The sequence below is a fragment of the Bufo gargarizans genome, chromosome 3 (genome assembly GCF_014858855.1).
Source record: "Bufo gargarizans isolate SCDJY-AF-19 chromosome 3, ASM1485885v1, whole genome shotgun sequence".
Classification (NCBI taxonomy): Eukaryota; Metazoa; Chordata; class Amphibia; order Anura; family Bufonidae; genus Bufo; species Bufo gargarizans.
The window spans coordinates 48,797,029-48,811,149 of NC_058082.1; the positions used below are offsets into that span (position 1 = coordinate 48,797,029).

General features: G+C 45.6%; 1 protein-coding gene across 1 annotated transcript in view; it reads right to left on the bottom strand.

Moving 5' to 3' along the window:
* The window catches only part of LOC122932854 (stomatin-like), a 55,802-nt gene that overhangs the window by 9,249 nt on the left and 32,432 nt on the right, over positions 1 to 14,121 (bottom strand). The window contains exons 3-4 of the mRNA XM_044287494.1: positions 5,756 to 5,859; positions 5,600 to 5,672 (exon numbers count right to left, since the gene is read on the bottom strand). Of these exons, the coding sequence (XP_044143429.1) occupies positions 5,600 to 5,672; positions 5,756 to 5,859 (177 nt within the window). The remainder of the gene's footprint in view (positions 1 to 5,599; positions 5,673 to 5,755; positions 5,860 to 14,121) is intronic.

A 14,121-nucleotide genomic window follows, 5' to 3' on the forward strand; every position in this document is an offset into this window, starting at 1 on the left:
AAAAATATGACCTGTCCTATTTTTTTGACGGACAACGGTTCACGGACCCATTCAAGTCAATGGGTCCGTGAAAGAACACGGATGCACACAAGATTGGCATCCGTGTCCGTGATCCGTGGCCGTAGGTTGCTTTCATACAGACGGATCCGAAGATCCGTCTGCATAAAAGCTTTTTCTGATCTAAGTTTTCACTTCGTGAAAACTCATTTCCGACAGTATATTCTAACACAGAAGCGTTCCCATGGTGATGGGGACGCTTCTAGTTAGAATACACTGCAAACTTTGTACAAGACTGCCCCCTGCTGCCTGGCAGCACCCGATCTCTTACAGGGGGATATGATAGCACAATTAACCCCTTCAGGTGCGGCACCTAAAGGGGTTAATTGTACTATCATATTCCCCTGTAAGAGATCAGGGCTGCCAGGCAGCAGGGGGCAGACCCCCCCCCCCTCCCCAGTTTGAATATCGTTGGTGGCACAGTGTGCGCCCACCATCGCCCCCCCCCTCACTCTATTGCAGTGTTTCCCAACCAGTGTGCCTCCAGCTGTTGCAAAACTACAACTCCCAGCATGCCCGCACAGCCAAAGGCTGTCCAGGCATGCTGGGAGTTGTAGTTTTGCAACAGCTGGAGGCACACTGGTTGGAAAACACTGCTCTATTGTAATAAATCGTTGGTGGCACAGTGTGCACCCACCATCGCCCCCCCTCCCTCCCTCTATTGTAATAAATCGTTGGTGGCACAGTGTGCCAACCACCATCGGCCCCCCTCCCTCTATAGCAGTAACAACATTGGTGGCAGTGTGCGGCCTCCCATTCCCCCCCCCCCATCATTGGTGGCAGCGGAGTTCCGATCGGAGTCCCAGTTTAATCGCTGGGGCTCCGATCGGTAACCATGGCAACCAGGAAGCTACTGCAGCCCTGGTTGCCATGGTTACTTAGCAATAGTACAACAGTATAAGATTCATACTTACCTGCTTGCTGCTGCGATGTCTGTGAACGGCCAGGAGCTCCTCCTACTGGTAAGTGACAGTTCTTTAGCAATGCGCCGCACAGACCTTTCACTTACCAGTAGGAGGAGCTCCCGGCCGTTCACAGACATCGCAGCAGCAAGCAGGTAAGTATGAATCTTCTACTGTTGTACTATTGCTAAGTAACCATGGCAACCAGGACTGCAGTAGCGTCCTGGTTGCCATGGTTACCGATCGGAGCCCCAGCGGTTAAACTGGGACTCCGATCGGAACTCCGCTGCCACCAATGATGGGGGGGGGGGGAATGGGAGGCCGCACACTGCCACCAATGTTGTTACTGCTATAGAGGGAGGGGGGGCCGATGGTGGTTGGCACACTGTGCCACCAACGATTTAATACAATAGAGGGAGGGAGGGGGGGGGCGATGGTGGGTGCACACTGTGCCACCAACGATTTCTAACATTAGAGGGAGGAAGGGGGGGCCCGATGGGGGGCGCACACTGTGCCACCAACGATATTTAAACTGGGGAGGGGGGGGGGTCTGCCCCCTGCTGCCTGGCAGCCCTGATCTCTTACAGGGGAATATGATAGTACAATTAACCCCTTTAGGTGCTGCACCTGAAGGGGTTAATTGTGCTATCATATCCCCCTGTAAGAGATCGGGTGCTGCTAGGCAGCAGGGGGCAGTCTTGTACAAAGTTTGTAGTGTATTCTAACCTGAAGCGTCCCCATCACCATGGGAACGCCTCTGTGTTAGAATATACTGTCGGATCTGAGGTTCACAAAGTAGCTCATATCCGACAGTATATTCTAACATAGAGGCGTTCCCATGGTGATGGGGACGCTTCAAGTTAAAATATACCATCGGATTGGAGAAAACTCCAATCCGATGGTATAAAAGAACTCCAGACTTTACATTGAAAGTCAATGGGGACGGATCCGTTTGAAATGGCACCATATTGTGTCAACATCAAACAGATCCGTCCCCATTGACTTGCATTGTAATTCAGGACGGATCCGTTTGGCTCCGCACGGCCAGGCGGACACCAAAACGACTTTTTTTTCATGTCCGTGGATGCTCCAAAAATCAAGGAAGACCCACGGACGAAAAAACTGGTCACGGATCACGGACCTACGGACCCCGTTTTTGCGGACCGTGAAAAAAAACTGTCGTGTGCATGAGGCCTTAACTGCAGCTTGTCAGCTTTAATTTGAGGGTATTTACATCCAAATCAGGTAAACGGTGTAGGAATTACAACAGTTTGCATATGTGCCTTCCACTTGTTACGGGACCATAAGTAATGGGACAATTGGCTTCTCGGCTGCTCCATGGCCAGGTGTGTGTTATTCCCTCATTATCCCAATTACAATGAGTAGATAAAAGGTCCAGAGTTAATTTCACGTGTGCTATTTGCATTTCGAATCTGTTGCTGTCAACTTTCAAGATGAGATCCAAAGAGCTGTCACTATCAGTGAAGCAAGCCATCATTAGGCTAAAAAAAAAAAAACAAACCAATCAGAGAGATAGCAAAAACATTAGGCGTGGCCAAAACAACTGTTTGGAACATTCTTAAAAAGAAGGAACGCACCGGTGAGCTCAGCAACACCAAAAGACCCGGAAGACCACGGAAAACAACAGTGGTGGATGATCGAATAATTCTTTCCCTTGTGAAGAAAACACCCTTCACAACATTTGGCCAGATCAAGAACACTCTCCAGGAGGTAGGTGTATGTTTGTCAAAGTCAACAATCAAGAGAAGACTTTACCAGAGTGAATATATAGGGTTCACCACAAGATGTAAACCTTTGGTGAGCCTCAAAAACAGGAAGGCCAGATTAGAGTTTGCCAATCGACATCTAAAAAAGCCTTTACAGTTCTGGAACAACATCCTATGGACAGATGAGACCAAGATCAACTTGTACCAGCGTGATGGAAAGAGAAGAGTATGGAGAAGGAAAGGAACTGCTCATGATCCTAAGCATACCACCTCATCAGTGAAGCATGGTGGTGGTAGTGTCATGGCGTGGGCATGTATGGCTGCCAATGGAACTGGTTCCCTTGTATTTATTAATGATGTGACTGCTGACAAAAGCAGCAGGATGAATTCTGAAGTGTTTCGGGCAATATCATCTGCTCATATTCAGCCAAATGCACTTCAAAGTGCAGATGGACAATGACCCAAAGCATACTGCAAAAGCAACCAAAGAGTTTTTTAAGGGAAAGAAGTGGAATGTTATGCAATGGCCAAGTCAATCACCTGACCTGAATCCGATTGAGCATGCATTTCACTTGCTGAACACAAAACTGAAGGGAAAATGCCCCAAGAACAAGCAGGAACTGAAGACAGTTGCAGTAGAGGCCTGGCAGAGCATCACCAGGGATGAAACCCAGCGTCTGGTGATGTCTATGCGTTCCACACTTCAGACTGTAATTGACTGCAAAGGATTTGCAGCCAAGTATTAAAAAGTGAAAGTTTGATTTATGATTATTATTCTGTCCTATTACTTTTGGTCCCTTAAAGGGGTTGTCCGGGTTCAGAGCTGAACCCGGACATACCCTTATTTTCACCCCGGCAGCCCTCCTGAGCCTGGCATCGGAGCATCTCATGCTCCGATGCGCTCCCGTGCCCTGCGCTAGATCGCGCAGGGCACAGGCTCTTGTGTTTACAATAACACACTGCCGGGCGGTAACTTCCGCCCAGCAGTGTGTTCGGTGACGTCACCGGCTCTGAGGGGCGGGCTTTAGCTCTGCCCTAGCCGTTTTACTGGCTAGGGCAGAGCCAAATCCCGCCCATCAGTGCCGGTGACGTCACCGGGGTTCCTGTCAGCCCCATAGAGAGCCCCGGTACGTCAGCGGAACTAAGAAAAATGCCTTTGCCCTGCGCGATTTAGCGCAGGGCAAAGGAGAGCATCGGAGCATGAACTGCTCCGATGCTCATGTCAGGGGGGCTGCCGGGGTGAAAATGGAGGGCTGTCCAGGTTCAGCTCTGAACCTGGACAACCCCTTTAACAAGTGGGAGGCACATATGCAAACTGTTGTAAGTCCTACATCGGTCACCTGATTTAGATGTAAATACCCTCAAAAAAGCTGACAGTCTGCAGTTAAAGCACATCTTGTTTGTTTCTTTTCAAATCCAATGTGGTGGTGTATAGAGCCAAAAATGTTAGATTTCTGTCGATGTCCCAATATTTATGGAGGAAAACACGTGTCACCTGCAGGCCTAATAACTTGGGTTAGCCTGCTTGTTGTCAAAGATAGTCATATGTCTAATACCATGGGGCACTGAAGGATAAGATTATCCCATTATGTTACAGTCACATGGCATCTCTCCCACCCATGACAAATCAATATGTTAATATGATATAACACCATTTCATTTTATGACATCATTTACAATGTAAAGTTGCAAAATATCATGCATCAATTCATCCCCTTCAAGCAATGCAATCAGAAAATGCAGCCATGGGGCCGGGCTTCCACCAGGCAGCCATGATGCAGCTAGCAGAACCCTGGCCAATGGTCACCATGATTTTGAAGGTACTGCACATTTGCGCAGCTATTGACCAGCACAGGTGGGTGGGTTTTCGGCCGCATGTGGCAGTCACATCGATGCATCTGCATCAAATACCGTATGGGCAGGGGCTTAAAGTGGCCCAAATGTTGTAGGTGGGTCTAAACTGTCAGAAGACGGGACAACACCTGGTCGGCGTGTAATATCCCGTGTGCACGGATTCAAGCCAGCAAGTTCCTGGGCGTAGACAAAGTGAAATAGAAAAAACGATTCCAGCACCTATTTTTCTTCCCATAAAATCTTCCTCTTTATTCAATCACATCATATGCGGGACAGTATCACAAACAAGCTGTTTACGCGTAACGACTAAGAAGAAGGTCTCCGAAACGCGTAAACAGCTTGTTTGTGATACTGTCCCGCATATGATTGAATAAAGAGGAAGATTTTATGGGAAGAAAAATAGGTGCCGGAATCGTTTTTTCTATTTCACTAAGTAATACCATAGAGCAGCACTGAATACCTCCCCAGAAGTTGTCCCTCTGTGGTGGCCATCAATAGCTGGCACGTTCTGTCCTACTCCCATTGTCTCTATTTAAAATATGGAGCAGGGGGCTGAGGTGAGATGTGGGCAACAATACTAAACCAGCACTACCTTCAGCCAGCAGCAGAGAGGAGTGGCCCTATGGGCATGGGCCCACCAGGAAAATTCCCTGTAGGGTCTATGGCCGGTCTGCCTCTGCGCATGGGGGAAATTTATCAAGACAGGGGTTTTCTAGGCTGGTTATGCTCTTCGACACCAGAGGATAAGCTTAATTTATGACAAGATGCACATCTTGCCATAAATTTACCACATCTTCCAGCAGTCCGTACGCCTAGAATGAAATCTACGCCGATTTCAGTCATCATTTACACCCGAAAACTAGATTAAACGATGATAACTGTGCTGGGATCGGCACATTTGAGTTAAGTGAAGTTTTGCAGTATAAAATACTATACTATCCAAAACACTGCTAAAGCCACAAACGGTGAAAACCGCAAAATACTGTATATTTCTTGTTATTACTAACGTACAATACATACATATGTACATATATCCCTTATGACAGTAGTAGACCTTACCTGGCCCTCTGGCTTTTCCAGAGACTATACGTCCCAGTCTAAACACCACAGCACGTTCATATTCCTTAATTATCTAGGGAATACACATGATAAAGTAAGCATGACGGCTCCGCAGAAGGTTATAGCTCTTCATACGAATCTGCTGATTACAGTTACCTTAACACAGAACCAGATGGACAAAGGGAAGGTGATGGCAGCAAACAGAGCAGATACTATCATTATCATCCAGCCGCAAACGCCAATATCTCCTTTTATTGCATCTGAAAAACAGAAGCGATATCGTTATAATAACTGGTGGAAATGGACGAACCAAAAACATAATAAAACGTAGGATCGGACATCCTGTAACCGAAAATGCAGATCAGCTCAAGAGGCATTTCTGTGTTCCCCATTCTCAGTCCTAGCTCTTGCAGTATATTCATTATATTGTTATCATCCTACTTTCCAGTTTATGCACTGTAGTTGGATCGTGACTTCCGCTCCACATTTTGACATCAGTCTTAGCTTTTTCTGTAATAAGGCCTCATGCACACAACCGTATCCATTTTGTAGTGTAAATCTGTAAAACATGGATACCGGCCGTGTGTATTCCACAATGATATCACTCCCATCAGTAGAAGAACCTATTCTTCTTGTAAAATGGACAAGAAAAGGACATGTTCTATGACCTGCGGAAAGGACACACAGATGTGGATCCACAGAAGTGACTTCAAAGAAGTAACATGGAACTTCATAAGCGGATTTGAAGTCAGTAGCAGAAGGAAAAGCCTCCATGTGCACATGATGGAATTTTCCACAATGGAATCCGCAGCGGATTTTAGCCGTGTGAACATACCGGGGAAGTTGATTATAACGTTGGAGACTTAGGCTGAGGCAGCAATTCGCTGTATGTCATGCTCTGCAACACAAAATCCATCAGGTCTCTGCAGTATGTCATGTGTCGCATTGCGACACCATTGTAACGTGGCGCATATCGCCATGTAGTCCCAGCCTAATTCATATATACAAAGATCAAAGGGGCATTCTAGTTATATCCACAGGATAAGAGATAATAGGGGATAACTAATAGATCAGTGGGGGTCCGACTGCTGGGACACCCACCGATCATGATAACTGAGGCCTGTACCTTGCGGCCCTTGTGAATGAATGGAGTGCCGTACTAAGCTATCTCCGGCAGTCCCTTAGAGATGAATGGAGCAGCAGTGTGTATGCTGGACCTGCTGCATCATTATTGTGAGGAGGGAGGACATGTTCTCGTGATCAGTGGGGATCCCAGAGGTTGGACCTGAACAGTCTGATAGTTGTCCCCTGTGAATAGGAGATAACATTAAATAACTGGAATATCCCTTTAAAGGCTATGTACACCTTTGGGGGAAATTTTTTGTTTATCATTGCATTGTACTTATTTTGAGCTAAATTTTTTTTTTTCAGTTGGTCTTTATTTAAAATATGTAATCCTTTTTGTGTACAGAGCTGACATACTCACTTACTCACCTTTCTTGCTCTGTCCAGCGGCCTGGACCTGCTGTACCTCCTCTTCCTCACCCACAGTTGGAGTTGTTGCTGGAGTCTTGTGCCTTTCCTGCAGGCCGCAGCCTGCACTTCCCTGTCTGGCCAGTTCTTCTCACCCCAGGGCCTGCACCCTCCCTGGCTTTTAAAGGGCCAGCGTGCATGTTTTAATACTTCCCCAGCCTATAACTGGCTGTCTCAGGGTCTATAGGGTACCTTCTCCAGTATGCCTAAGCTTAGGCTCCTAGCTTTCCAGTTTACCAGTAATGTGCTATTCTGATTGTCTGCCCATGTGCTGTACCTCTGCCTGTTAACAGACTCTAATACTGACCTTAGCCTGACTATCATACTGACCCACTGCTTCCTGCTTGGACCTCACATTATTTTCATGGAAGCTTACGCTCCTAGCCTGCTAGCTTACCAGTGAAGGTGTGCTATTCTGATTGTCTCTCCATGTACCGTACCTCTGCCTGTTGTGACAGTATTATTAATACTGTAGGGCTCTTCTGAGGGGTTGTGTCTGGCAAGGCAGGTATTTTCCTCCCAGCATGTGCGGCTGGGCTGGTTTCCAGCCAGGTGAGGACAAATACTGGACCAGAGTTTAAGTGCCGGTCCGGGTTTTGGAAGCACCTGGCTGTCCTTAAATAGGCAGCTGAGCTCAGCAGAGATGTCTCTGTTTTTGGGATCTGAGAATTTGTGCCGTGCTGGAGGGCTGAGAGCCGCATGCTGTGGAAAGAGGCCCCCTAAAGCCTGCTGTGGACTACTGGAGGCAGAATTGCCAGCAAGGTGACTTGTGTTATATGAACTTTCCATTGTGTGTAAATTAACACCAAGACTGCAAAGTTACATGCTGTTTTGTGCAATTGCCTGAAGTATGAATAAAAATGTTTTGAGTTAAGAACTTGTATTTTGCTTCTGTACTGCGCCTGCTTACCATATCTATCAGAGCAAAACCTCACAATGTTAACACTCTAATACTGACCTTAGCCTGTCTACTGTTCCAGGGGCGTTGCTAGGTTAAAACATTCGGGGCCTGGGCCCCTGATGTTTTGTCCCAGGGCCGAATGTCCTGCCTGTCAGCTAGATACAACTGTAAGTCCTCAGGACGGAAATACAATTGAATCTAATGCCCTGCAAGAGCTGAAGGACCTGTGATGACATCACAGTCCATGTGATCAGTTCTAAATGCAGTAGCTGAAAAGGACCTGCGATGATGTCACCATCATGTGACCAGTGCAGGAGAGGATGGCAGTGAAGAAGAGAAGTCCTGGGGGAAGAAGCTGTGGTGATGTCTGCTACATGGGTAGAGGTAAGTGAAGAGAGGAGCAGAGCAATGCTGGGAGTTGTGGTTATTTAACTGGGACTGTATGTTATGGCTGAAGGGAGAGAAGTTATTTACATGGGACAGTGGGGTGGAGTGATGTTATTTACATGGGACTGAATATTGAGGGGGTGATGTTATTTGCAAGGGACTGTATGTTGAAGGCGGCTGGGGAGGGAGTAATCTTTATTACATGGGACTGTATGTTGAAGGCGGCTGAGGAAGGGGTGATGTTATTTACGTGGGACTGTATATTGGAGGGGGCGGGAGAGATGGTGTGATGTTATTTACATGGGACTGTATATTAGAGGGGGCTGGAGAGATGGCGGAGGGAGGAAAATAATGTTGTTCACATGGGACTGTATGGTGGAGGGGGTGAAGAATTATAATTTCTGAGGACAGTAAACAGAGGAATATAACTACAGGGGGCACTACAGGGGTGATATAAATACTGGGCTGCTTCAGTGTGAGCATTATAATAGTAGGGGGCATTATAAATACTGGGGCACTTCAGGGTGAGCATTGTAATCGTAGGGGCAATACAAATACTGGGGGCACTGTGGGGGCATTTTAAATCCAGGGGACAATATAGGCATTCTTATTACTACTGGGGGCTCTATAGGAGGGACTTATAGATCCACATTATTTCTACTAAGAGCACTATGGGGGGCCGCCTTATTACTACTGAGGGGTATGTAGAGAGCTTTATTACCACTGGGGAGCAATAGAAGGGCCTTATTTCTAATGGGGGATCTGTGAGGGCATTATTAATACTGTAGGGCTTTTCTACTAATGGAGGCACTCTTAGGGAGCACTATCACTGTAGGGGCAGTATTACTAATGAGGACATTCTAGAAAGGAATTACTATTGGTGGGACTATGAGGAGTACTATTACTATGGGGGGCACTTATTTTTCTTCAGGATTGTATTTTGGGGTACAGAAAAGGGAGGAAGCTAAGACGTCTGTGTTTCACATTCTGCAGAGACGAGGTGTGGCTGAGAGAAGTTGTCTGGACCGAATGGAGAAGACGATGACAGAGAAGATCTACATCAGAGTAGACGTCACCTGGAGGCCCTGGATGTGAGAGGTAAGTGCTGCTGTATAGCAAGTACAGCAAAATGTCTTCAGTCCTAGTGTTTCCGGGGGGATGGGGGTCGGTTTGCCTAATCAGACCCCCAATGTTAATATCAGACCCACATGCCTCAGATCAGCCCCCCAACCTCATGTATGCAGCCTGCAGCCTCATGTATGCAGCCCCCAGCCTCATCTATGCAGCCCCAGCTGGGCCCCGGATAATTTGAGACCCTAGCAACCCCCCTGTACTGTCCTGACCCATTGCTGCCTGCTCTGACCTCAGATGAGTTTCACGGAATCGCACAAACTCTACCTGCCTTGACCTACATGAGCACCACACAGTTAACTGAGTTTTAACCTATCCCCTATAAGTAATCCATATCAAAATGTACCCAGTTGGCCATACGTAACAGGTATGTGGTCCCTAAAAATACCCTAAACCTACAAAAAATAGAGACATGTTGTTCTATTAAATTATACATTTTATTAGAACAGATCACAAATAGTTAAAAACATTAAGAAGGAAGGCAGGAAAATGACAGCACCACTGGTCGGCATTAGCATACCTGATAAGTACAGGGCAGTGTTAATAAATGGAAGCATACGATGTTTCACATAATAATTCAATAAATATATGTGTATATAAAAATGTAATAAAGAACATCAGAATCCTCTAGATGTAGTTCTTAGCTACAGTATATACACAGTAAGAACCACAAGAGAAGACAATATGTCCCAGATCCACATAGCTATGCTGCCACAAAAATGCCTAAGCTAATCATACAATACTGTGAGGTTACAGTCAGGTCCATGAATATTGGGACATCGACACAATTCTAACATTTTTGGCTCTATACATCACCACAATGGATTTGTAATGCAATGAACAATATGTGCTTTAACTGCAGACTGTCAGCTTTAATTTGAGGGTATTTACATCCAAATCAGGTGAATGGTGTAGGAATTACAACAGTTTGCATATGTGCCTCCCACTTGTTAGGGGACCAAAAGTAATGGGACAAATAATAATCATAAATCAAACTTTCACTTTTTAATACTTGGTTGCAAATCCTTTGCAGTCAATTACAGCCTGAAGTCTGGAACGCATAGACATCACCAGACGCTGGGTTTCCTCCCTGGTGATGCTCTGCCAGGCCTCTACTGCAACTATCTTCAGTTCTGCTTATTCTTGGGGCATTTTCCCTTCAGTTTTGTCTTCAGCAAGTGAAATGCATGCTCAATCGGATTCAGGTCAGGCGATTGACTTGGCCATTGCATAACATTCCACTTCTTTCCCTTAAAAAACTCTTTGGTTGCTTTTGCAGTATGCTTTGGGTCATTGTCCATCTGCACTGTGAAGCGCTGTCCAATGAGTTCTGAAGCATTTGGCTGAATATGAGCAGATGATATTGCCCGAAACACTTCAGAATTCATCCTGCTGCTTTTGTCAGCAGTCACATCAATAAATACAAGAGAACCAGTTCCATTGGCAGCCATACATGCCCACGCCATGACACTACCACCACCATGCTTCACTGATGAGGTGGTATGCTTAGGATCATGAGCAGTTCCTTTCCTTCTCCATACTCTTCTATTCCCATCACTCTGGTACAAGTTGATCTTTGTCTTGTAAAAAACCAAGGTAATGGGTGAGCACTCTACATTTGGTCTTAGTGATAAAACAGTTTAATTGTACTTCATAGAATAAAATACTATATATATGTATAGCATAAAATTGATACGTATATAACATAAAATAAAATACAATCCACATAAATTTAGAATTTCAAAATCACAGGTAGGAATAGTCCCTTGTATCCAACAATAATTCGCTGAAAAGTTCTGTGCTACTACAGAGTGGTAAGAGTGCTGTTGTTAGTTAGAACTATATATATACGGCCCACAAGCAAGAAGGGAGCATGGGAGCGTCTGATGTGAGACGCTAGGCCCCGCCCCTCCGCTCCCCCGGCACGCCGGCTGTCCCGTCTGCTCGCTCCTGCTTGCTCCTGCTTGCTCCTGCTAAGCCGCTATGCTGAGGCAAGCGGGGGGACGTTAACACCGATACCGCTGATACTGGAGATCTGAAGCTGTCACCTGGTCTGTGAAGGAGGCGTAGATGGGGATGCCATGGTCCGCAGGCGGTGTGGAAGGATACCCGACGTGGAAATCGGAGCACTGATACCTGGGTTTGCCGCTTACAGGAGGAGCCGCTGCTGCCCGTAGGTGCCGAGGAATGAGCCGCAGGTGCTGTGGAATGGCGGACTCGAGCCAGAGGAGGTTGTGAGTTGCACATGTGTGCTAGAGCTTGTAACATTTGTTTAAGGCTCTTTTGGGGATGTTTGTTCTCCCCCTTCTAGAGCATGCTGGAGCGGGACTTTGAGGATTCCTATAGGAGTTGTTGGCTTCGAGCCTCATGCAGAGGGTAACAGGGGTGAAGATACTTTGATAGCTGCGGACTCCAGGGTATAGCCCCCGGTCTATTTGTATCCTTGGAAGAATTCTGGGAGGAATAGAGTAAAAAAAAAAAACCGAGAGAAGCGCGAGTGAAGGAAAAAAAATAACAAGTAGGAGCGAATATACCATGTTTATTACCGAGTATACTGCTCACCAGTCGGCTTATTGGTGTTTAAGCCCCTATTTGTTACCTCCATTTTTTGACCCCGAGACTTCCGACTCTAATCCTCTGAAGAAGTTCTTCCAAAAAGGGATTAACCTCATTTTAACATCTCTAAAACTCTCCCTATTATGGGTTCAAAGTTAAACTAACCTTACTAAAAAAATTGGGACTAATTACGCTTTTTTCATATGTTTGGACTATAGGCCTTTGGTTCCTGGCTCTTTTTGAGAGGCATAGGCTTAAGGATTATTTAACATTGTGTAATTTTTTTTTTTTTTTTTTTTTTTTTTTTCCCGGACTAACTAGTGTTTAGATATGGTTTAATTTATTGTTTATTGTTTGTTTCTTGATGTTTACGATTAATTTGAAAAAAGGGGAAATATTATTATTATTACTTTTACTAACAACTTTGTAACTAACTGTCTGATAAGATAGGTAGGGGGAGGGGAGAGAGGAGGAAGAGAAGGGAATAGAGGTGATTTTTCCCAAGGGTTTATATAGTAAAGGGCGCGGGAAGGTTAAGAAATTGAAAATGCCGTCAAAAAGAAGGGAGGAACAGCGTGGCCCTAAAGGGAGTATCGCTAGGCGATCAGTAACAGGGTTAGAAAGTGGATCTAAGCAACAGGGTTTAAATAAATACTTGCTCCCTAATTCACCAGGGCCTAGATCTCCACAAAAAGAAAAAAATGCAGATGTTGAACTTCAGGGCCCAACACATGAGATAACACCTGAGAGTGGAGAGGGGGAGAGGGGAGCCCCAGTGACATATACCGAAACAGATGTAAGAATGGTGCAGGACATACTTTGCACTGTTTCACGGATGGAAAATTTAATGGGTAATTTGGTAACGCAGCTTGGGGCAGTGCAAACTGATGTTATGGTGATACGAGATGAAATGGAGAAAGTAAGGCAGCGTTTGTATGAGATGGAGAAAAGGATCCCTACCCTAGAGCAATCTGTGCAGAAGTTAGAGAAGGAGGTGGTATCTTTAAAACAGATAAATGGTAAGATGGAACAAAAACTGGTTGATCAGGAGGATAGACTAAGAAGATCTAATATAAGATGTGTGGGGGTCCCAGAACGAGCAGAGGGAGAGAATTGTACTGAATTTATGGAGAAATGGATAAGGCAGAATAGCAAAGAGGGTACTCTCTCCCCCTTATTCTCTATTGAAAGAGCACACAGGGTCCCCACAAAAAATAGGGTCCCAGGGGACTATCCTAGGCCTATATTGGTGAAATGTTTATCGACTAAGGACCGTGATGGAATATTATATGACGCCAGAACTTCAGATAAATATCATATACAGGGTGTAAAGATTAAACTTTTTCCAGACTACTCATTTAGTACTAATGCACAAAGGAGAGAATTTATAACTGTTAAAAAAAGACTAAGGGATAGCTTGCTTAAGTATAGCTTGCTCTTCCCGGCGAAATTAAGGGTGGAGTATAAAGGCAGGAGCATTTTTTTCCAGATTCCGGAAGAAGTCAGTGAATGGGCGGATGGGGAGGGCCTCTGAGGCCGGGGGTGGGGGAGGGGAAAGGGGTCTTTATGCTAAGTTATGGAGTCGCCCAGACTGCTGGTTAGCAGACGGGGTGATTATTTGGATAGGGGGGGTAAGTACAGGATGGGGGGGGGGGGTGTGTGTGTTATTTTTTTTCTTCTTCCTCCCCCTCTGCTAGAAGATGGTTAGGATCCTTTCATTAAATGTGAGAGGGCTTTGTGAGAGGGTTAAAAGATACGCTATCCTTGAGTGGATGAAGAGGTTTCTGCCGGCCATCATCTGTCTCCAGGAGACACATTTGGATAAGGAATCAGTAAGGTGGTTGGAGAGGAGATGGATGGTGGAGGGATATCATTCGGTGTATACTACCTATTCCAGAGGGGTCTCAATTTTGGTACATAAGAAGATTAAATTTGAAGTTGTGGCATGTGAGGCCGATGACTGTGGCAGATACCTCTTCTTACATTGTTATATAGAAGGGATTAAAACTGTAAT